Here is a 24,022-nt window from a genome sequence, read left to right on the forward strand (position 1 = left end):
TAAAGGAATATTATCCAAGGAGGCGTTTGGGCAGGGGGGTTTAGAGACCGTTTGTCAATGATTGAACAGCTTCCCGGCTCCTTATTAGTATTGCACTCTTGCATTTATTTTGTACCAGAACGCTCTGCAAATAAAATTTTAAAAAGCTGCTGCTCTTGCCACTGCCTCGGTATGCTGCAAGTGGCGGAAAAGAAAGCTGATCGAGTCCTGGGGGGGTTTCGACGGTAAGGTTAGCAAACACTGAAACAAAGCGCGGCGGAGAGCCTTTCCCTAATTGAATCCCTGGTTAATTTGGTCCTCCATTTAATTTGCCCCCTGCTCCAGACGTTGGATGATTCTCACTGAAAATAGCCCAAAATTTGCTCTTTTTTTTTTTGTTTTGTTTTTGTTTTGATCGCTGTCCACGACTGCTCCCGGATAATTCAGTCCCCGAAGGCAGGAGCTTGCTGCAGGAAGCTGGAGCCGGGGAATGCGAGCGGAGCCCCCTGTAATTAGATGACGACTCCAAAGGGTTATTTAGATCTTGCAGTTGGCATTAGTTGCACAGCACAAGCTGGGACCTGCCCTGCCGTCGCCCGGATCAGCTGCTTGTGTCGGCCCTCAGGAGACGTTCGCCTCCAAACTTGCCCAATTCTTTTTTTTTTTTTTTTTTTTCCACTCGCCTGGTTGTTTTTACGCTTTTAATCGAGCTGTGATTTAAATCCACCGACAGCAGCAGCGGTCGCCCAGGTGTCTGCATAATCTGGAGACTTGAGCTGCCTAAGTGCAACGCTGTCCCTAATTAAACCTGCCCATCGCTAGTAATGAAGATTAGTGCAAGGAGGAGAGACCTAATGGACTTTCCATCTGAGGCTGTTTGCAAGGTTGAGGGTTATTTTTTCCCCCGTCCTGTTAACGGAGCAAACTTGATCTGGGAATTGGGGAAGGGTGAGGAAGATGGAGCCCTGATTCCACTTTGCGACAGCCTTTTTTTATTTTTTTGGAGCAGGACCAATTCCAACCCATCAGGCCCGATGCCACGGTGAGGGTAGTGGTCCTGGAAAGGAGTAGCTGCTGGCGCCTGCCCAGGGGGGAATGGTGGTGGTAATTCGGTGCTCGAAATGCTGCAACCAAACCAACCCTGTGTGCTGTGACCCAGGAGCTGGATCTGCAAAAAAAAAAAAAAATCATGTTACCGATGCGCTTTGTTCTTGAATTTCGCAGATTCTTCCCCAGAAGCGCAGCCCAAGTACATCAAAGGCGGCAAACGCTACGGCCGGCGGTCCCTGCCGGAGTTCCAGGAGTCGGTGGAAGACTTTGCCGAGGTGACGGTCATCGAGCCGCTGAGCGAGGAAGCGTGTCCCCCGCGCATCGCCTCCAGCGGCTGCGAGGAGGTAAGAGGGAAGGGGCCGGGCACTGGGGTGGGCTTGTCACCCCCAGACATCACTGCTCCCCACACCATCTTAGCTGCTCCCCACACCATCCTAAGATGGTTTGGATGTCCTTGGCGACCTTCCCAATGGTCGCCCTCCTCGCCTGTCCCCAGGGATCAGCCGTGCCAGGCAGCACCTCCCTTGCTCCGGCCCCAAATTCCCATCCGCAGGCAGGCTGCTGTGGGAAGCCAGGGAGGAGCCGGGCTCGCACGGTGACGTGCGCCGGGTGCCGGCGCTGCTGGCCTCCCCGCACTCCTGGCTGCAGCGTGGGCCAGCAATTAAGCGAGGGCTGTAACGTTGCCTCTGTGGCTAACGAAGTGTGGGCCGGGAGCTAAGTGAGCAGAAGGAGCACGTCCTCATGTATTAGTTCATCTGCAAGAACCATGGCTCCGGCACCCTCCGCTAGAGGGGATGGGGAAGAGGGGTGGTGAGCGGCAGAGCTCCAGAGCAGGCGGCTGCCTTGGGGCAGTGCCCTAAATCCAGAGCCACCAGCTTCTCCTTTCAGTCTTCTCCTTTTTATTTTCCCAGCAAAAAACTTGCGTGCTCCTGCACCAAAGCAAAAGGCCAACCGCCCCGGGAGCTGCACGGCTCTCGGCAGCCCCCATGCCCCACGTATGCCTGTACATATACTTGCTCCAAAATCTAGATTTCCCCCCCCCCCCCCCGCCCCAGTTTTGTGATCAAAATTTGTGGCGCTCTTTATGCTAGTGCTTTCATCCCCACAATCTCCTCTTGCTTCTCCAGAACAGAAAAGCAAAAGGTGAAGAGCGGTTGGGTTTGGTGGTGCAATCCAGCAGCATTTCCCTGGAGCTGGGCTCGTTCCAGCCTGCCCCAGTTTGCCAAGTATTGTTGATTCAGTGTTGCATGTTCAGGAGCGTGCGGTGGGAGTTTTCCGGTGGGAAGGAGAAACGCTGCTGCTTTCTCCCCTCCTCTGTCTCGTGGCTTCACTTGTGCTTTCTGAGAGACGGGGAGGCTCTGCAGCCACCTGCGTAGGGGGATGCCCAACCCTGCATGGGGAAACGAGGGAGAAATTTCCAATTTCCAGTGTTACTCCTATGCAGCTGAGCTTAAAAATACAAAAAAAATCCCCAAACAAACCTCGAAGAAAAGCTTTTCCACCAGAACCAGCTTCTTTATCCTGTTCTCGGCAACCTTTGCTCACCGCCACAGGGATGCTCATCCATCTCCTGGTGCTGGCCACATGGGCTGCCCTGACCTTGAAATCAATGTTAATCTGCCCACAACCCCCAGGGAAGTGATGCCCTTGATGGAAGAGGCTACTCTAATCTTACTCCTCTGTTTTAGCTGTCAAAGATGTGTAAAAAGGCTAGTCCATTAACAAGGTCAGTCAATTAACTCAACTGGTACGTAACCACGCTGTGCTCCCTGTTGGCTGAATCGGTCTCCTGCTGGGAAGTCTTGTTGCACCTTTTGGGGTGGATGGGATGGCTAATTCTCCTGCAACTTGAGCAAAAAAACAGGCTAAACTTGTAAAATCCCCGCTTGCCAACTTTATCAGCATTACTATCTTGTCTCTAAAAGATGATCCTCTTGGTATGCATAGAAATCAGTTGCTTGAAGGTATTAGGGGGGGTCCCGGGGCTGAAACGCTCAGCGGTGTTGGAGACTCCTGATGCATTGACTTCTTTGGGCTCGGCAAAACTTACAGCCTTTGCCCAGTTTTCTCCTGCTGTGCGTATAAACACACTGCTGCCTGTGTTCCGCAAGCCTGCCTCCAGCCCAGGGTGTTATGCTGGCCTGAGAACTGGGGCAGTGTGGCTTAATTGGTGCTTTCTTTCAACCGGTGCCAATTAAAAGGGCTCAGGCTCCGTCTGAGAGGCTTCCTTTCCCTTCTCCTCTCTGTAAACACGAGAGGAGAGGCTGGAGGGCTGGTCTGTACATGGGATCGGCTGCCCAGAGAGGCTCCATGACCTCCATTCCCAGCTGCTTTCCAGGTGCCACTGGACAAAGTCACGAGCAGCTGGGTCTGCATTCAGCATTGACCCTGCCGTGAGCAGAGGGTGGTGTAGGGATCCCGAGGTTCCCTCTGCCCCGCGTGAGTTTGTCCCCACGGATGCTACTAGGCTAATGAGTGGTGAGAACCAAGTGGTTCTGGCAGCTTTATGGATGTGGTGCTAATGGAGCTGCAGCCACGAAAGCACCTAGAAATGCAATGGGAAAGCTTGCAGGGGTTAAAGCTGCACATCTCCGGCCCCGGCTGCCACTTGAGCTTGTTTGTCCTAAACTCTTGATACAGGTGATGGGTCTTGGTGGGCTTGGGAAGTGCTGTGACCTTGCTTTCGTTTCCTTTTTGCCTTGCGTTAGACCTGATGATGATCTGCTCAATGGCGGCGGTGCAGGGTTGGGATGGGGAGCGAGTTTGGTGGCCATGGGGTACCAACCCCAAGCTGGTGGTAGGGCAGCAGCACCCTTTGGCTCATGGGTTCCCGGCAGGACACCCCTGGGTACACAGCCAGACGTGGCCAGTCTTAAGGCCATGCTGACTTCCAAACCTCAGCGTAGGGCATCTGTCATCTCCCCTTCCCCAGCTGCTGGCTCTGTGCCGGGAAAGGTCCCTCCAACTTGCAGGCTGTAGAAACCGCTGTCATGTCATAGCTCTGTCCCTTCAGTGCCTGCCGAAGCCACACGCTCCCCAGACATCTGTGTGTTTGCTTCTGCATAGAGTGATTTCCAGCATGGCGTGGCCTCTCAGAGCAAAACCTTCTGGGAGGGTCAGGCTGAAACTCTTTGTCTTCAGGTCCTCGACGTACAAATGTGAGGCTCCTGAAGTGCAACTGTCCTGTAAAGCCAGGATCTGCAGATAACGGCTCAGGATAGTGCTTGCTCCTTGCAAAAGTGCATTATTGATGTGACTCCGGTGCTTTGCGGCTGAAGGCAATTTGCAAAGCGGGTTGTGGAGATTTGCTGTCTTTCAGGGGTCTCGGCTCTGGCTGCTCAGACCAGGGAGCTGATCTCTGGGCAAGCACGCAAGGAGGGAAAAATGGGGGCCATCAGCATTGGTGTGAAGGCTCACCTTGCCACGTGCAAAGCAGAACAGGCTCAGCGTGCGCTCCTGATCATCATTTTAATTAGCAATATATTTTGGCGGAGAACAAAGGTCTGTCTCGCTGAAGCAGATGGCAGGGGGGGAGAGGTTGCTGCCTTATTATGGGGAGAGGCCACCGCAAGCAAACGGCACAGGCTGCAGATGCTCGCCCGGGCCCCGAGCTGGAGGGTGGCGAGCATTGAAAGCCGTGGCCATCTGCTCCTCAGCCCGGCCAAGCACGCGCCTGCCCAAATAATAATGCATTCCTGGGATCTCCGCTCCCGCACGCAGCCCGCCGATGTGTGTGACCCGCATCCAGCTGTAGCACCGCCGGGGCCGGGGAAACAATGCCGTGCCTGACATCGGGATGCACCGGCCCCTCTTTGTCCTCCCACCGGTGGTGGCCGACCTCGAGCCCCCGCCGCACAAAGAGGGACCCCCTCGCCCTCCGCAGCGGGGCCCCGGCACGGGGAGGGGAGGTCACACGAGCTCCCCGGGGTCGGTGGCAGTGGGTTACCAGCCTGCAGCAGCCCCCCTCACCGCTATATTCAGCCTCTTCACGATGTTGGTATTTATGGAGTTACTGTGTGCTGTGGTTTGGGGTTCTTGGTTTTGAGGCAAGTCCTTGAAGTGAGAGGGTCTGGTGCTAAATGGTTTAGATCTGATTCTGTATCATTCATATATATATATATATATATATATATAGCTTATGCAAAAAGACTTGGACACAGCAGTGGATCCCCCTTCTGAGCATCACTGCCCAGATTCCCCTCAGTGCCCCCCCCGCCTCGCCCCCAAAGGACAAGGATAGGTGGCTGCAGGGTGGTAGCTCTGTCTGGCACCCGAAGATACCTTCTCTCAGCACAAAGTTGGCCGTTGCGTACGTACAGGCACTTACGGGCTGGGATGGTGTCAGCTCACGCATTTTTGGGAACATGGGCTGTTTTCTGCCTTCACGGGTGGTAACTTGACCTTTTTGCCTCAGTTCCTGCTTTTTGTGTGCTCGCCCTGATGGTTTATCAGGCAAACCAGGGATCTGCCACATTAATGCCTCGATGGTGGTGCTAGCAGGACAGCACTTGTTTGGGCCAAAATCCGCAGCTTTCTAGTGTAATATTATAGACGTTCTTGGCTTTGTCCAGAACACCCAGCAGAGCTGCAGGTTCCAGCCCTGCCTGCAACCTCCTGCCTTCTACCTGAAGCCTGCCTGGGAAAGCAAAGGTTAAGCCCCTCTCTCCATCCGAGGCTCTCCCCGATTCCTGCCCTGTGACTGGCCCCAAAAGCAGAGGGGTACATCGAGATGCTGCGGTGGCAGCTCACGGCCCTTGCCTGGTCCAGCAGATGAAACGGGAGCAAGCAGCAGAGCTAAAAAAAGTCCAGCGACCTAATCCAGTTTCCATGGTAACGTTGTAGATTAATGGCTTTTAGCTGTAATCTGAATGAGACGTATTGAACTTTTATACGATGATTTAGAGCCTCTTTATGTCCTGGGTGACTTTGACATCAGTCACGTGCATGCAGAAGTATCCACTTGTAACGGTGGAGAAGTAACATCTGCCGATGCTGCTGCTAAACCAAGAGGTCATATCGCTGAGCATCGCGTGTGAGTAAATACCCTCGGCTGGTACAAGGGTGGTAGAGACAAGACAACGTGTAGTACATGAGGAAATCATTTTAAACAACGTACTTCTGCCCTGCTCCCGGTGCCGCCTGAGCTGATGTGGTATTGCCACAGAGGAAGCGGGATGGCTTAAGACCAGCAAAGAGTATGTTGTGGTTTTTTTTCTCTAGCTCAGTGGAGAGCTTGTTGGCAGCGCGGCTCTGTCTCCTGACCTAGAGCTACAGTTAGTGCAGGCATTTTGGAGTGGGCTTGGCCAAGTGCAGGCTGCTGGCCCTCGAGCTCTGCAGGCAGATGGGTGCCCCTTGTCAAAAGGGAAAGCATAAAGCAGCAAAAGCTTCATTTCCTAGACCGCAGGTGCTCTGGAAGCAGATGTCCCCATTGCACTCATGGGTTCATTGCAGCTTAATTACCTGTCGTGGATGCACGTTCCCTGGTGCCCGGGATGCCCGGGCTCTGTGGCTGGCGTGGGTGACATGCGATCGCCCGCAGAGGGGAGCGGGGCCGTAGGATGATGGTGTGCCACGCAAGTTTCTTCCAAGGGCTATCCATGATGGGGATGCTGGAGACTCGAAGTGTCCTGTGCTCGTGTCCCAGCTTGCAAGCTGGCTGTGTACAAGATCCCCATGGGCTGCCGGTCGCCATTCTGCAATGGGAAAATAGGGTGCTGGAAGGAAAGGATGACCTAAACTCAGGTGGTGACTATATGCAGCCCATGATCTTCCCCGCATCCTCATCATCTCAACCATCGATACCTCTAAGACAAGCAGCATGGTTTCCTTGGAGGGCAAAGCTCTCCCTCCCTCCCCATCAACCTGCCGGACTCTTATCTGCCACCTCTCCTGGGTCACTTGCAGGGCTTTAGGTGCCTTTTGCTGCAGCTGTGGTTTATCCTCACCAAAGCACCTTGTGTGCCAGAAACGGGCAGCATCAAAGAGCCGTGGATTGCCAGCCCAGCCCGTGGGAGCAGGGAGATGAAAGCCTGTCGGCGTTGCTGGAGCCCTGTAGCTCATTTGATGCTGATCGTGGAGTCTCTTTCATACGGGTGATGTCTTGCAATAGTAATAACTCAGGAACCTTTTGTTTTCTCCCCAGCACTGGAAGACGCGAGACAGCGAGGAGTACGAGGCTGAGGGTAAGAGCAAACAGCAGCACTTGTATGTGCTTATTCTCTCTTCAGCTTTGAAGACGAATCAGAGGAGCACACTAAGACGGTCTCAGGCCAGCTGGGTGTGCTGAGCAGTCCCAGCCTGGCGTGGGGCAGAGCTCGGGAAGGTGCACATGGAGCAAGCAAGCCCCGAGCTGGGAATGAAAGCTAAAGCGGGGCTCCTTGGAGGGCACAGTCTTGTGCCTTACCCTTTCTGCCCTCTTTTCTTCCTGCTGCAGTTGCTCCTGGTCTCCCTGGCCCCAGTACCCCCAGAGCAGCAGCCGGGGCTGGTCCCGGTCCCCGCTCCTGCCCTGGGGGCTGCTGGCTGTAGTGGAGCACGGTAAGCACTAGATGTCAGCAGGGACCAGCCATTAAATCTTTCCTAATTGTCCTGTAAGGGAGAGCGGGGTGACCCCCCCCCGGGGTGACTGTCGAGCTTTGGCGCTGACCCTCAGCACAACCCGCAGCACGCAAAGATACATTTATAACTAAGCCATGCAGCTTTTAATTGCTTCAGCACCTCTTTTGTATTTCAGCTGCTCTCTAACCCCTACCCCATCCAAAGGGCCCGCAGTTTTTTCTCCAAAAGCTGCTTTTCCAGCCCCAGGATGAAGCAGCAGATGCAAGGAGGTGGCCTTGCAGCTGAGCAAGCTCTGACTGGTTTGTGTCTGGTGGCTCTGCGAGCATTTCCAGCTGGGTGAGACTGCACTCCAGGCATTTGCTGGAGGTAGAGGAAATGTTATCAGCTGAAGGCTATTGGTTTTTTTTCTTCCCCTGGAGGGGTGTTTGGAAGTACTTACATCAAAACGTACACTACAGTTTGCATTCAAAGGGGATGGGAGTATAGGCAGCTCCACCTCAGGGGTGATGTTTATGGAGACAGGCAACCACTGAAGTTCTTGACCTGGTCGAGGTGTATATGGATATGCAACTTGCTCAGTCCTCTCCCTTGATTCCATAACTGCCCAGAAGAGGAGGGGTCCCTTTTCCATCCGTGCCAGCGGCTGAGGCGGCAGGGCTGCGCTTCCCCTGGCCACCAGCCCACGTTGGCCATCGGACTCATCCACGTCCCCAGAGATACTCCTGGCCGTGGTCCCGGCTGCAGCTCACGCTGCGCCTGGATGTGGGGTTCCCTTGTCTGTGGTGGCACGTATGAGTTGAATGCTGAGCAGGATCTGCTCCTTCTGGTAGAGTCCGATAGCCGTGCTGGTGCCGGTAGCCATACCCCAAAATTACAAGTGGTGCTCTGTGCAGGATGAGGTAAGGCAAATGGTTCCTTGGGGTCTGATGAGCAAGGAGGGAGGCTCTGCCCGCTGCAGCAACGTGCAAAACCCCCAGGTCTTCTGGCACTCACTTGTGTGCAGCGGATGGGCAGAAACCGGAGCAGTTTCCCCCGTTTCCAGGGCAGCTGCGCTTCTGGAACCCGGATGACCTGAACGCCTCTCCCGGTGCCTCGCTGCCCACCCCGGACTGGATAGAGGAGAAACTGCAGGAGGTCTGCGAGCACCTCGGCATCACCAGGGACGGCCACCTGAACCGCAAAAAGCTCATCTCCATTTGTGAGCAGTATGGGCTCCGAACAGCAGCCGGGGAGGTGAGCGGCCACGTACGGACCCACTCGCACCAGCGCGTACGCCTGGGTTTTAGCGTGGCCCCCGCAAAGTCTGGCCTGCGGTTGACCGCAAGCCCGAAGCACAAGTGCTGGTTAACAGGTCGCTACTCGGAAGGCGGTTTGCAGCTCCAGCTCGCAGCTTTCCAGCGAGTTTGTTGGTGTCGAACCACCAGACGTGGGAGGCTGCTCTAGTAGAAGGCAGCTGCCAGCCTTACTGACACCGTAGCGTGCCTGTCTTCTCGTGCAATCGCTGAGTAAACTGGAATTTAAAAACATATCCTAGATTCCAAGCATGTCTCCTTAATCCCAAAAATCTTCTAGCTAGACAGTGAATATGGGTTAAAATATTCATAGATGGTTGCTTTTGACTTTGAGAAGACCTGCGGGCAGTTTCTGTCCTCCAGGAAGAGTCCACAAGAAAATTATTTCTTTAGCAAAAAAACTCTCTTGTCAATTTAGGATTTAATTTTATAAAAAAATCAGACTATTTTGCATCTTAAAATAACATGGCTTGTAACTATTTCCTTCATAAAACTTGTTTCCGAGCAGGTATTCCTTTGCAGAATTTGCAACAAAATGTTTTCAGGATATTAAGGCAGAAAATGGAAAAGATAAACTGTAGACAAAGAAATAGTGAGGGACTAATCTTAACATCTCTGATCCTAATAGGGTTGGTCTTGCTTTTCAGAAAGCAGACTGCCCTGAAGCATAAACCAGATTTATTATAACCTTGCAGTGTCTTGCTATGTTTTTTCGCCTGGTCACTTCACAAGCTGCTGGGGTTTTGGCATCTGTCTCGCTACCTTGCAGTGAATTCCTGAGGTCACCCTGTCTCGAGGGCAGAATGAAACAAGGGGTTTTCATGCTGCCTCGCAAGATGGAGGCTCCAAGATGACCAGGAGCTTACATGCTTTTACAGGCAGGATTTTCCTAGTGTATGTGGCTCTGCAATTTTCTAGATGAAGGTTGCTGTACCAGTGTTAGGCTGATGCAGTATGCCAGGTAACTCTTTTTTGCTTTGCTCTTTTTTTTTTTTTTTTTTTTGGTAGAGCCTTGGGAATAGGATGTTTTCTGCTGTGCCAAATTGTTACCGCCGTGTTTTTGGCAACAGCAGATGTGATTTCTATCCGCAGGTGCTTGAAGAGGTGCTCCATAACCTGGAGCAAGACGGTACCATGAGCATAGAGGACTTCTTCTACGGCTTGTTTAAAAACGGAAAGTCACTGACACCCTCGGCGTCTACTCCGTACAGACAGCTGAAACGACATCTCTCCATGCAGGTGAGAAACGGAGGTGGATCCTGGGGTAAAAGCAGGAGGAGGGGGGAAGAAATCCTGAGCAAATCCCACCTAGCCTGTCTCCTCCTCTTCCTCCCCATTTGTCCCTGGAGGGGGGGGGCAGCTGTGACGGTCCCCCTGCCCCATCGAGGCGGTGGCAGTGAGCTGCTGCTCCCCCTGCTCTGCCCTGCCGGGGAGCGGAGCAGAGCCGGGGATGCCCCGGTGAGCACAGCAGCACCGTGGACACGACTGCCTTTGCCTCGAGCGAGAGCGATGGGGGTGAAGCTGCTGCAGGCTTCCTCCCGGGTGTGTCGGGGTGTGCGGGGGATAAAGCAGAAAGCACCCTCGTGGTAAAGGGGAGATGGCTCCCCTTTAAAGTAGCGTGGCTTGGAGGTGGCTCTTGCAAGCTGTGAAGTGCAGCAAGTAAATGGTATAAACTGGATGCGGGGGGAAGCGGTGGCCTGGGGTAGGCTGGAGACTGGGGGCAGGCAGGTCCCACAACTCTATTTTTTTTGAGAGAGAGTGAGTTTGAAATCTCCTACCTAGCTTTGCCTGGAAGTTTGAGGGTTATAGCAAAAGCACCTGTGCATATGCTCCCTGCAGCCTTTTTGGGGGAGGTGACACTTGAAACCAAAAACAGACAGTGGAAAACACTTTTGGAGCATTGAGGCCAGCTCTGAAACTGTTCCTCTTTGGATTTATTTTAAAGCCGAAGCGCCTGGTTGCACTGCGGTGCCGTGAGGTCAGCAGCAGCGCTCCTGCCGGGTATTTGCTTGGCAGTGAGGAAAAGCAGACCTTAATCCTTAATCTCCAGAGTACTGTTAGCAAAATTACATTTATAAGCCTTTCTCGTCGCGGGGTGGGCAGATGCCCGGCTCTGCCCGTGCCCCGTCGCACCCTCTCCCCTCTCTCGGCAGTCCTTCGATGAAAGCGGGAGGCGCACGACCACCCCCTCGGCCATGCCCAGCACCATCGGCTTCTGCCTCTTCTCCAGCCTGGATGACGGGATGGGCTACGGCTGCGTGGAGGGCATCCTCGACTGCTGGCACCAGGAGGGCATAGAGAACAGCCAGGAGATCCTGAAGGTAACCGGCAGCTCCATCTCGCCTCTTTTATTTGCCTTTTCCCCTCCACCCCCCTCCCAGTGTGGGATGCTGGACTGTAGCTGGATTATTTTTTTTCCCCCCCTTTAAAATTCCCAGTGCTAGTGACAAGAGTCTAACTGTTCTGGGAAATTTCCAATCATTTCCTTTATTGAAATGATGGTGCATCCCAGAGAGCTAGCAGTTAATGATAAAAATGTAATGTGACTTCCAGCTTAGCTCGAAGAGGTCACCTATATTTGTAGAAAGCAATTTAATTCCTTTACCTCTCTGAATAGCTGCATCTGCAAACCTTTTAGCACTGGGATGACCTGAATGATTGCTTGGGCTGAGGTGGAGGACAGCACTTGAAACCCTGCCCAGTAATTAATGTTTTATCATACAGAGTAAAAGGGTAATGGGGGTTGCAAATCAGATACCTGAAGTAAACCCCATCCCTGTCCGTCTCACTAGAAGCTGTGGACGGGAGAAGATAATTTCACGTCTCTGTTCCGAGACCGTCGCTGGGTTCCCAGCAGCGATGATGGCAGACTTCTCTTGGCATTTAACGTCCGTGTGGATATTGAACATCCAAGTTGTGATAAAAGCTGCCATTGCTCAGGCTTTAAAAACCCACTCGTAGCCTGGGCTCGCGCAGGCCAGCTTGATAACCTGGTACTGTTTTCACTGGACTTGCGTGGTACACCTTTACCTTCTCTTCTGCTTGTTGCTTTCCGCTGGTAACTTGCTTTGTTACCGGTGTCACCGGGGTGGTTTCTCCAGTGTCTGCAGTGTTTCAGCCCCACCGCTAGCCCTTCTGCGCTCTGCTTTGTGCTCCTGCAGAGTTAGGTTGAAGGAAATTACAAGCAGTTGCTGATGCTAACTTACTTTCTCAGAGGTGGGATCCTTGCTATCTAATACCTCCTACAAGGCTGCTCCTGTGTTGTCTCTATTGCAAGAGCTGGTTTTAACATGAACATCTTCAACCACTTTCTTGCAGCATTGGAATATGTAAAAAGGCCAGTGTAGTTAGGTCCTCTAGAGAATTAGTATTTTTAATCAGGCGTGGGATTAATTTCCTGTTGGTCTTGCAGCACAACCCGGACACTTTCCATCTCCACAGCTGGCAGCAGCTCTTCCATGTAGGAAGGTGGCAGAGATGTCTGGTTTATTGCCCCAGAGGCATTTGTGACAGATTAATCAGCAAGCCAAGATCTTTTTCTGAGCCTCCTCATTTTATTCTGTCGCTTCACGTACAAATGTCGCCAGGCTCCTGCAGGGCAGGAAAGCTCGTTCTGCTCTAACGATGTGGATTTTTTTTTTTTTTTGCAGGCTTTGGATTTCAGCTTGGATGGGAAGGTGAACTTGACAGAGCTGACGCTGGCGCTAGAAAACGAGCTTTTAATAACCAAGAACGGAGTCCACCAGGCAGCCCTGGCGAGTTTCAAAACGGAGATCAGACACTTGCTGTAAGTCACCAGGATCGCTGGCTCTGCCGCTTCCCCGCTGCCCTCTCCGTTGGGCCAAGCAGGAGCTTAAATAGCAGCTGATTAATGGTGGCTTCTGCGAGGGGCATCGGCACGGCGCTGGAAGGCTAGGGTCTCTGTTAGCTTGGTCAGAAACTTTCAACTCTCTTGTTTTGCGTGGGTAAAACACTCAAACCCAAGTATTGCAGAAAAATATACTTTTTAAAGGGAAAAAAAAAAATCAAAGCAGCAGGCTGTTCGCAGCCCTGCTCTGCAGTCTGGAAATGGTCACCGCATTCTGCAGCGGTCATTGATGGCCAAGGAATGCAAAACTTAAGACAGAGGCTGGTGCAATTTGATTAAAGGTTTGATTATCCTAACTGGTTTCTTGCAGAACCGTTTGGTGGGTTTTGCCATGTGGTAGAGGTGTGGGTGAGGTACAAAACCACCGTGTACCCCCACTTTTTTCATTTGAAAGTTTGACTTTGCACGGGACTTGCTGTGCAGGCCTCTCTATTAAGAGAGTGTAGGAGACGGGAAACATTTCCCTGTACGTATATTTTTATTTTATGAATTTATAAATTATATACATGTGCTACTGAAGCTCAAATATTTCTTCTCACACACCGATGGATCATCTTGTCCACCCCGCTTTGGACACCCTTGCTTTAAGCATTGCACCCTCAGTTTTGCATTGGTTCATTCCTGTTGTGTAACTGTTGCATCCATCTGCCACGTGCACGAGCTCTAGTTGTTAGTGGTGTTTTGTTTGCGCTGTAAATCTTGGAATAGCTTAGATATTTATCAGCTTATGCATCCACCTCGCCGCGACACCACAGATGACTTTCGCTGGTCATTAAGGCTGCACGTGTCCTGTTACTTGTTGGCTTACCGCTTGTGCTTGCAAGCTGTCTGCTTCGCTTGTATGAAACCTCGCAAGATGAGGCTTCCCACTGGTTGTGTGCGCCTACATGTCTAAATACCTTTTTACGTTCGCTCGGTGGAGAGATTTGTTGTCAAGTTCCCATCAAGAAAGCTGCTCAATATAGCAGATCTTACCGACTTGTGATCCAAACCAGATTGGATGTAGTGTAAGGATGAAGTGGTAAAGTAATAAAAATGACGAGCACAAGTAAATGGGGCAGAAAGTGGCCTGGGAAAATGGCATAGCGCTGCAACTCGGGGGGGCTAGACCACAGCTGAGGAGTTCAAGTGTTGAGATCTCAGGACCTGATGGGGATATCAAGACATGTCCAGAGCTATGTGTGCAAGTTCATATCTAGTGACTAAATGCAGTTGATAAGGCCCTCGGAGAGCTTTCCGAGCTGTTCTTCTCTGATGAGCCTCTTGCAAGTACCTTCTTTGGGGGAGCTGGGAGGGGTGACCTAATGCAGGACAACTGCGCTTACCCTAGGGAACGGGTTGACCAAGTGGCCAGAGAGAAAGAAAAGCTGCGGTCGGACTTGGAAAAAGCCGAAAAGCTGAAATCCCTGATGGCCTCCGAAGTGGATGACCACCACGCCGCGATTGAGCGCCGGAATGAGTACAACCTCAGGTACGGCGTCCCGGTTCACCCTTCCCCTCCTCTTCGGCATCGCTGCCGCAGCGTTGCAGGGACTCGGTGACGGAGGTAGTGGCTTCGCGCCTGCTGATTGCCACCAAGCTTCACTCGCAGCGGTATTTGCAGCCTGCTTCTCTTTACGAGCTCTTCTTACCTCCGCTGCCTTCGTAGGAAGCTGGACGAGGAGTACAAGGAACGAATTGCAGCTCTAAAGAACGAGCTTCGGAGAGAGCGGGAGCAAATCCTGCAGCAGGCTAATAAACAGCGGCTGGAGCTGGAACAGGAGATAGAAAAGCTGAAAACCGATGAGAACTATATCCGGGACCGCCTGGCCCTTTCCCTGAAGGTAACGGGGACTAAATGCAGCCGGTGTTTTCCCCCAAAAGGCAAGGCTGCCCAGAAGTGGGGAGCGAGGCTTGCAACGTAGTCCTTGTTGAGAGGATGCGTTACAGTGCGTGTTGAGCTCGCTGAAAGTAATTTCACCAGCAAGATAGGGGCGTATCCGTGAGAATTGTTTTTTGGGTCACCTCGATGGGTTACTCCATGGATTTATAAGGCTCCAGTTCAAATCTCTGCTGCCATCAAGTGCAGAGTGTGCGTGTGTACGGCTATCGGATGGGCTGGCTGTTTGGCTCTCCAGCCAGGAGATAATGCGTCTTGACAAAGTTTAAAATATTGCTTTAAAAACCAACAAACAAAAAAACCTCTAAAGCAAGCTTGCCATTATGCCTTTTGATAATTTATCTGCTGCCGAATGCAATGGTATCGCTCACCCATGACCCCACAAATTCACATCCTTTTCCTAGATTTTTTTTTTTTTTTAGAAAACACTGAAGTCACAGCTCTTTATCTGACCGCTGCCTTACCATATAATTAACTGTTGCTCAGTTTAAAAAAAGCAAAAATAGTAATGGTGTTGTCTTACAAACGACATCAAAAGTGCTGACAGTCAGAGGGAGCTAATACACCCTTACAGGTGTTCAGGCGAGCAGCTTTTGAAGGGGGTGGCCATCCTGTGAGCATCAGGAAAATTATAAAATACTCCTTCTGAAGCGGCCATCTGAAAGGTGAGAGGAGCAGAGGAGCACAGGGTTTGTGAGCCGGCTGCGGGTCCGGCGTTCACACTTGGTGTTTTGCAGCAGCAAGAGGGGTTGTGTGTGCGTGGCTTCACAATTCCTATCTTTGGCTGAAGCTTGTAACAGTGTCATGCTCTGACTTGACTGGGAGATTACTCTTTTTTTCTAATGAGTTACCACGTGCTAATGTTTTCCTCCTCCAAATGCTGACGCTGTTGGGGGGTTTTGTTTGGTCCAGGAAAACAGCCGCCTGGAAAGCGAGCTATTGGAAACGGGAGAAAAACTGGCCGAGTATGAAAGTTTGGCAAGCAAACTGCAGAGGAACTTGGAAAACGTCCTGGCTGAGAAGGTAAATCCTCCTCTTCCCAGTATGTGTCCAGAATTCAATGGCTTTTCAGTTACTACACTCGAGCTGCCAATTTAACTAATAGCCAGAAGCTCTTGGGGTCCCTATCCAGACGTGACTGAAGGCACAGCCTACTTTGTTGACATGGACTGCCTGCCTGCCTTCCAGTTAAGGAAATTAAAGATACTCCAGCTTAGCTGTAGTTTTATACTAATTAACAGTAGGGAGCCTTACAGTGAAGCAATCATCCTGCAGATCTGCAGGGATTTTTTTTGGTTTCCCCCCCAGCACATAGTTTTGGATAGACCCAACGTGCATGTCCTTTCTGGGGAAGATGATACACGAGGTGTTCGGTGTTACGTGGCATCTCCGCTAAACTTAGGTGAAAATCGAGGTGAACAGCTCATCGTGGTTGTATTACAAGAAACTCGTCAGAATATCAGCTTCTCCAAAGGCATTTCTGTGCGTGTGCATCTATAGACAAAGGCTCGTATACTGGGGTTCTCACCCAGCATCTGTTTTCCGGACTTCTTTAAAGCTGGGATTATTTATCAAACTGAGAGGTGCATAAGCTAAGCTAGAAAGCTGTGGTCTGCAATCAAAGTTAGCATGAGGGCTACGGTGAGATAGCAGCTAGTATTTGTTAGGGAGATTGCTCGTTGTCCCCTACCAGCAGGGAAGCAGAGCTTCTGTATTTAAAATTTTAAAAAAAGGAGGAGAGGGGCACAGGCTGCAGGACTGCTTGCGAGTGGCATCGGGGCTGTGATGAGCAGGGCTCTTTGGTGGAAGAATAACTGGATCCCCTTCATGCCGTTTCAGTTTGGTGACCTGGATCCCGGCAGCGCGGAGTTTTTCCTGCAGGAGGAGAGGCTGGCACAGATGAGAAGCGAGTACGAGCGGCAGTGCAGAGTAAGTGGAGCCCAGGGCTGGAGACCTGGCACCCGCCTGCCCGTGTTCACCGAGAACACCCTTACTGCAAACAGCAATGCAGAGCAGCAATACAATGCTGCTGGGTTTTTTTTGTTTTTCCCTGTGTAATGGCTTTTTTTACATTAATCCAAGCCCTTGAGGGGTGGAAAGCTCTTGCCACAGAGGCAACTGGCCGAGTTAAGAGGATGAGGTGCCACAAGAGTGGGCTGGGACCGGGTCTATGGAGCCTCCTTCGTTCCCCAGCTGTGTAGCAAGCTCAACTCCTTGCGCAGTTGTGCACTAGCGGTTTTTTGCTTTATGAAACAAACTTTGCCCTCATTTGAATTCAGAGTTGCAGGAACTTACAGCAGAAATAAGACGTATCCGAGTTTTGCTGGTTTCCAAAACAGCAGTATTTTCTTAAAATAAAACTGAAAATGTAAAGCTTGTCTTCTCCTCCCCAAATCTTGTATGGCTGAAATACTTCTTTAAGGTGGGCCTGCAAGTTATCTATTTACATATCTACTTTCTGATGACTACAATGGTTACCAGCGTTCGGCTCATCTGTTCTGCATGATCCTGTTCATTCAATAACAGACTACCTTGGCAAAAGGCTGACTAACCTGAAACAGCACGGTAGCTCTCTTAGGAAGCTGCAGTTTAAAGGCAGAGACTGTCTAGAAATATTTGTTGAATTGATAGTTCTTAATAAGACGTTGCTTGAATCTGCAATTGATTTTCTTTTCTCGAGTACTGGCAGATATGAATCAGTACTCACAGTTCACTTTTTGAACCTTTCAAATCTGCAGAATTGTGTGTTTACACATTCAGGGGATTCATTTTCCTCAATAAACGCTGTTCATTGAGCTGAGCGCATGGCATTTGGCACAAACGCTTGGGATATTCCTCTGGCAAGTGGGCAGAAGTACCAGATGGTAAATGCAGTAATGAGGGTATCTCTTTCCTAATTTGATGTTTTGCTTCTGATTTGATTTTGCAAGTAGATGGTGTTTGAGGAGGTCTTTCTCGACTGTTTGAAAATGTTCCTAAGCTGCTGTTTAAAAAAGGTTGTAGGAAGAAGGAATAAAGTGAAAGGTCCTGGAGCACAATATACTTTAGAGGCAGAAAATATACAGGCTCTCCATCTGAAAAAGGTTCTGCTCTTTGAGTAAGAAACACATCCGTTACTTGCACAGGTTGGAACCTGGAGAAGGGCGTTGTTTTGCTGACAGGAGGATGACTGTGGCATGATGGCAGGACTATTGACAAGTCTTTACCTACTGTAATCCCCTCCTAAATGTCTCATCCTGGGAGTGTGTTGATGTACGGATGCTCAGCTGCCTTGGGTGCTTTCACTCAGGCTTCTTTTTCCCCCCCTCTCAGGAGCTGCAAGACCAGATAGATGAGCTGCAGTCGGAGCTGGAGGAGTACCGTGCCCAAGGCAAAGTGCTCAGGCCTTCGCTGAAAAATTCACTGTCGGAAGAGTTCGACATTGATATGAAAAGTCATGGCAATAGTGCTATTGAGCCCGACCAAGGTAAAGCACATCTCCTATATGACCAACTTCTGTGCTGTAGGTATTTATGATAACATCTTAGAGGCAGTTACGTAAAAACTTTCCCAAACCTTCACAGTGAGACTCAAACACCACCTCCGTTTTGCTATTTAACATTCAGTGGAGTATGGCTGAGTATACTCAAAGCTGAAATTAATGTTTGCAGTTTCTTGTCTGTATGTGATGGGAATTTGAGAGCTGCAAGTAGCTGCCCAAACAAATTTAAATTGGTGAAATAATTCTGTTGAGAATGTATCTCTTTGGGCTTCAAGAATATGTATATATTGACTATTTTTAAAGGACTTGGTTCAGAAGACTGCAACCCATTAAATATGAGCATAGAGGCAGAAATGGCTATTGAACAAATGAAGGAGCAACATCACAGGGATCTGCATCACCTCAAACAGGAGCTTGAAGACACAGTAAGCTATTTTAACTTAAAACGAAACTTCACAACTTTTTCCAGCCTCTTCATACAGGTGGAATGGCCTTGAAGAAGGACTTTTAATTCCTGGTCAAATTGTAACCTTTGTCTGAATCCGAGCCTCTACCTTCCCTGCTCCTTCTGCGTGTTGCTGTGCGATGGAGAGGTGCTGGAGAGGGCTGAAGGAATGCTGCAGTCGATCCTCGTGCTGCCCGCCAGCTAACGAGAGAGCAGTGAGCCTTTCCGAGCCACTATTGCATCTCCTGTCTCGAAAGCCTGCTGCATCTGCATTAGCCACTTCATTCCCGCTGGCGTGGGATAATTGTGGGTTAGAAAGGCTGCTGGCAGGACTCTGCGTTGCTGAAGGCTATGCTTGTGCGGTCTGGTGGCGTTGAAACGCGATCTGTGCTGTGGGAGCATGGAAACTCTGCTGTTAGGATACCTGTGCTACTGAAAACGGGCAGTCGGCTCCCCATTTTCTGGATGTCCATCCGCAGATTAATCTTGCCACACGTGCAGAAATCTCTCCATTGGCTCTACACGGAGAAAGCTTGGGTCTGGGATGGGCTTACGGGGCCGGGGCAGCTCCACTCCGGTGCCTATCTATGGTGCTATAGGGTGAGCTGGCACAGCGCAACACCTACCACCAGCCTGCACCAGCATCCCTGTCAGGGACACGGTGTTTCCAAGCAAGACCTCCCTTGCTCCGCAGGTGAGGTGCACTGGGGTAGAGATGGCCAGGCTCGTTCTGCGGGAGTCAGTTCGGGACCAGAAGTTGGGGGTCCCATCAGGCTTCCGCTGCGCCTGTCAGACCAGTGCCCGCCTTCCAGATGAGAGGTGGTTATAGAATTATAATTGATATAGAACTGTAATCTATTCATTTCACCTATGGCGTAACACAGGTACGCTGAAACTGTATTGTGACGAAGCTGGGATGGGAGTGGGAAAAGAGAACTGATTAAAATATCGCCCCAAAATCATTACTTTTCCTTAAGGGTTTGTCTCATGTCACTTGTGTTTAAAAAAAAAAAAAACAAATAAACAAACAAAAACAACAACAACAAAAAAAACCCCCACCCCCACCCAAAAAAACCAACAAAAAATCCCCCAACCTTTTTAAAAGGAAAGGCCTCATCTGCCTCTTAATTTGGGGAAGGTTTTGAAAAAGTAATCCGTGAAATAAAATGAGACCACTTGCAATTTGCAACACTGACTTAGGACTTCAGAGTTGTTAGCGGCTTCTCTTCTCACGAATTTGCTTAACGGAAAAGCATGAATTTCACTGGCTTCTACATAATAATCATCTTTATCCCAGTAAGAAATTAAGCTGAGCACCTTAGCATTCTTTGCAGGGGAAATGTAAGATGCTAATGTGTAAATCAAAATATTCTGTAGACTATATGGAAATATATAATACAGAAAAGTTGAGGAAACATCTTTGTAGAACATTCTGTAGAAAATGAACCGATCCAATCTGTCTTCCTTTTTGTAGGTGAGCCATTACGAAAAGCAGCTAGATGAGACAAAAATCCACTGTGAAAAGGAGCAAGAGGATATGAGGAAGAAGTACACTGAAGAGATGCATGTCATGGAAAAGCAAATAACTGGCCTTAAAAATCAAATTGCAGAACTGCAAGGAGAGGCAGCAGTGCTCAGAGAACAGCAAGAAAAACTCGACTGTAAATACAACGATGAGAAAAACAAATTACAAATGCGTTTCGATGAGGAAAAAGCCGATCTGCAAGAACTGTTGAGGCAGGAGCACGAAGAAGACATTAGAGCCAGACTGGAGCAGGTAAACGAGAAGTTTAGTCGAGAACGGGAAGAACTGATTCAAAATGGTGTCTGGGTGGAGGAAAAGATGAGAGTTTTGGTGCAGACGCTGCAGGAAGAGAAGGGAGAGCTGGAACATGGCTTTCACGAGCAGCTGAAAAGGATGGCAGAGGCGCATGCCCTGGAGAAGGAAGAGCTCCAACAAGAGCTGCGGAGGAAGCACGAGCAGGACCTGGAGGAGGAAAGGTGAGTGTTATCGCTGGCGGGGCCGGTTGCGGTGTACGCTGACCTTGGTGGCTTGGCGTGGTGACCAAGGTGAACCTAGTGCAGAAATGACTTCTGATGCTTCATCATTCAAGTGTACTGACTGTACAGCGCTGTTACCTGTTTTATTCCAGAACGCTGGGCTGCTCTTTATCCAGGGGCTTTCTTCTGACCTTTCTCAAGCAGATATTTATATTGATTTTTTTTTTTAGCTCACCCAGAGGCAACAATAGTGTTAAAGCATAACCAGATGTGATTAACTTGAGCTCTGTTCAGGATCCCTGTGCTTTACAAATGCCTGCTTTGTCCTTTTTAAAGCATTTGGGTTTTCAGAGGTCTTCTTTTCTGAAGAAGTAAAGGGATGGCTGGCTGCTAAATGCATTTAGCCGAGATCAAGTGGCAAAAGAAACTGAAACCTGTCCTGGGGTGACAGGGAGAGATGGGGGTAAGAACAGCTGCCCCCACAAATCCGATCACAGGTATAGAAGGGCATATATTGTACATGAAACCTTTTCTGAGGACACTTCATGAGTTACACTTTTCCAAGGCAATTAGATGTTTATTTTTGAAGTTTCAACAAATGGCCTCAAATTTAACTTTGGCTCTCAGAAACACCTGTCAAATAGTACTTCAGCTAAAACTCCATGAAAAAGTAATTTTTTAGGTTGTTTTATTCCACCTAAAAAGCCATTTGAATCTCTTTGAGTTAGCCCAGAGTTTAGTAATATATTATGTTAACCATGTTTAGGAAAAAAATGGAAAGTGACTATAACAGAAGAGCATCTCATGCAGAAACTCAGTTTTCTGTCGACACACAAACACTTGTGAATAAATATGAAGAAACGATCCAAAATCTGGAAGGACGTTACCAGCGAGAGTTGCATGAGCTTGCCGAACAGCAAAGAGAGGAGAAATCTCAGTGGGAGTTTGAAAAGGATGAAATTGCTCAGGAGGTTGCTGAAGCCCACGAGCAACTGAAGGAAAGTCTGGCAAATGAAAAGGCCGTTTCTTCTGCCCTGACCCAGGAGAAAGATCTCCTGGAGAAAAAATTCAAGGAAGAAGTGAACAAGCTTGTGTGCGAGAGAGAGCAGCTTCAGAAGGAGCTGCGAGACCTGAGGAATGCTGCTGAGAAGCAAGAGAAAAGGCTGAGTGATAAAATAACACAACTCCAAAATGATCATGAAAAAGAGCTAAAGAGCAAAGAAGCGCGTCTATCCGTGGTGGAGGAAAATGGGAAGCTGGTTAGGCAAAAGCTGGAGAGACTTGACAGTGAATATAAGCAAGAGAAAGAAGACCTCAATTCCAAACTTCTTGCTTTGGAGAGTTTAAACAAAGACATTTGTGTAAGAGCAGAAACAGAAAAGGCCGAGATGAGTTTGGAAATCTCAAACCTTCAGGGGAAAATACAGAAATTGCAGTGGGAGATCCACAGTTTTTCCACACTACAAAATCATTATAGGGTCCTGGAAAATGAGTATGCCAAAGCAAAGAGCAAAATTGCTTCTTTCTCTGGTATGGCGCCTCTGGGAGATGAGGCGGATGTCCTCTTAAATCTACAGAAAGTGCACGAGCAAGCCGTGAAGGAAAACGTCAGAATGGCTGCTGAGATCGTCAGGCTGCAGCACAGGTTGCAAGCTGCGGAGCGGGAGCCTGTGCGACCTCCCAGTCCTGGCTGCTCCGACTCCGGCTCAGAACGATCTCAGCTGCCAGATGCAATAGATCCCATTTTTGAAGGGTTGCCCAGCGACTGTAAAGATGCAGACAAGGGAACAGATTCGAATGTCCTTCCGCTTTCGGAGGCTGATACTACAGACCTGGAAGAAATGACAGAGATTGATTCAGATTTGGAGAACGCATGTGTTAAAGCCGGAGCAGGCGGCCACGCGCTCAAGGTGCAGGTATGTCAGACGCAAGGAAGTAAAGCAGCAGTGGAAGCTGATGGCCATCAGGATTGTGACAAGAATCAAGAGCTGCTTTCTCGGGTACCTCTGCTGCAAAAAAAGAGAGATCTCGAGAAAACTCTTGAGAGAGTTCCCAGACCAAAAATGCTACACAATGATGTTAAACAGCAGAAGGTTCATCTGCTAAATCACAGAATAGCTCCCCAAAATAAAGGGTTTGTTTCTGATGCTTTGAAGCTGCAGGTTGAGCTTGAGAAGGCTGAGGAACTGAGTGAAGCCTCTCTCCTGCTTGATCATGCTCCTGGGTCAACGAATGGTGACCTGAAAAGCGTAATAGCTCAGCTTTGGAAAAGGGTCGAAGAGTTAGAAGACAGATCAATGGCACAGGCTAGACTTCTGTCACTACAAGAAGAAGTTCAGGTAGAAAATGAGGATCTGAAATCTGAAATGATCAAGTTAGTTGAAAAAAATAAAGTGCTAGAAGACAACCTGCGTAAGCTGAGAAGCCTTCATTGCAAACTAGAAGAAAGTAAACTGGACAGTATTAAGCTCAGAGAGGAAAACACACAGCTCCTCCAAAACCCTAAAGAATTGCAAGATGTCCAAGAGCAAGATGCACAAGGAAACGTAGATGCACACAGTGACAAGTTAAGACTGCGACGCCAGCTTGGGAAGCTGGAAGAAGATGCCGCCGCATTTACAGGTCAGCAAGACAAGCGTGCCCAAAGCGACAGCACGGTGAAAGAAATGTCGGCAGAGAAGAGGGAGCTGCAAGAGCCCAAGAGAAAGCTGAAGGAGAAGGCTGCTGCTCTGGTTAACCCAAACGACGTGTGTTTCCACGAAGAGAGGGAGGAGAGGAATACAGTGATGCACGGCTTACAAAGCACGTGCACTGAGCTGCAGCAAAAAGTTGATCTTCTGAGGTAACGTACCCTTGCAAAACTTTGTGGGGAAACGTGCCGGCCCCACAGTAATCAAACGTGCCGCTTAGAAACTAACCTAGCGTCCCGCTCATCGCTTTGCAGCCGCCTGCCTGCCTGCCGTATGGTTGCTGCATTAACCACTGTAGTTTAACTTTGATTAGAAAACAGTGCCTTGGACTCTAACTACTAGCAAGCAGGCTGTTTAATCGTGGATAACGACAGTTGAAATAAATGTGTGTGACTTAACTCCTCTCTGACCGTGACCTAACACGAATGGTAAAACAGGAGCAACCTGCCAGCTGTTCTGTCTGTGGATGTAGTCACCTTCGCAGTGTGTAGTTTATGGTACATCAGAAACCCCTGTATTTTTATGTCCAAAATACTGTGGTAACACTTCCAGAATGCTTTTAGCTTTTACTAATATCACTTCTTCGCTCGGTTTGCTCCCTTCTAGTACTGAATGTTACTTGGAATCCTAAAAGTACTTCTATTTTCCTCAATATTTAAGTTAATACTAGACAATTATGGTAACTTTTTCCCCAGCAGGAGCACATAGTGTTAGGAATCCATCAGGTGTGTGATATGGTAAATACCATTATAACACAGAAAATATAATAGGTTTTACCTCCT

General features: G+C 49.6%; 1 protein-coding gene across 3 annotated transcripts in view; it reads left to right on the forward strand.

The window, feature by feature from the left end:
• NIN (ninein) overlaps window positions 1–24,022 on the forward strand; it is a 62,538-nt gene that overhangs the window by 19,247 nt on the left and 19,269 nt on the right. For 2 of the 3 annotated variants that reach the window (XM_050897813.1, XM_050897814.1), the window contains exons 4-16: window positions 1,204–1,373; window positions 7,172–7,211; window positions 8,627–8,817; window positions 9,969–10,115; window positions 11,030–11,197; window positions 12,527–12,663; window positions 14,075–14,215; window positions 14,393–14,567; window positions 15,536–15,646; window positions 16,463–16,552; window positions 17,936–18,089; window positions 18,408–18,529; window positions 20,024–20,550. In XM_050897813.1, coding sequence (XP_050753770.1) covers window positions 1,204–1,373; window positions 7,172–7,211; window positions 8,627–8,817; window positions 9,969–10,115; window positions 11,030–11,197; window positions 12,527–12,663; window positions 14,075–14,215; window positions 14,393–14,567; window positions 15,536–15,646; window positions 16,463–16,552; window positions 17,936–18,089; window positions 18,408–18,529; window positions 20,024–20,550 — 2,173 coding nt within the window. Of the gene's footprint in view, window positions 1–1,203; window positions 1,374–7,171; window positions 7,212–8,626; window positions 8,818–9,968; window positions 10,116–11,029; window positions 11,198–12,526; window positions 12,664–14,074; window positions 14,216–14,392; window positions 14,568–15,535; window positions 15,647–16,462; window positions 16,553–17,935; window positions 18,090–18,407; window positions 18,530–20,023; window positions 20,551–21,316; window positions 23,393–24,022 lie in introns of all 3 variants that reach the window. The other variant, XM_050897812.1, reaches the window with a different exon arrangement.

This window comes from Gymnogyps californianus, chromosome 5 (assembly GCF_018139145.2).
Source record: "Gymnogyps californianus isolate 813 chromosome 5, ASM1813914v2, whole genome shotgun sequence".
Classification (NCBI taxonomy): domain Eukaryota; kingdom Metazoa; phylum Chordata; class Aves; order Accipitriformes; family Cathartidae; genus Gymnogyps; species Gymnogyps californianus.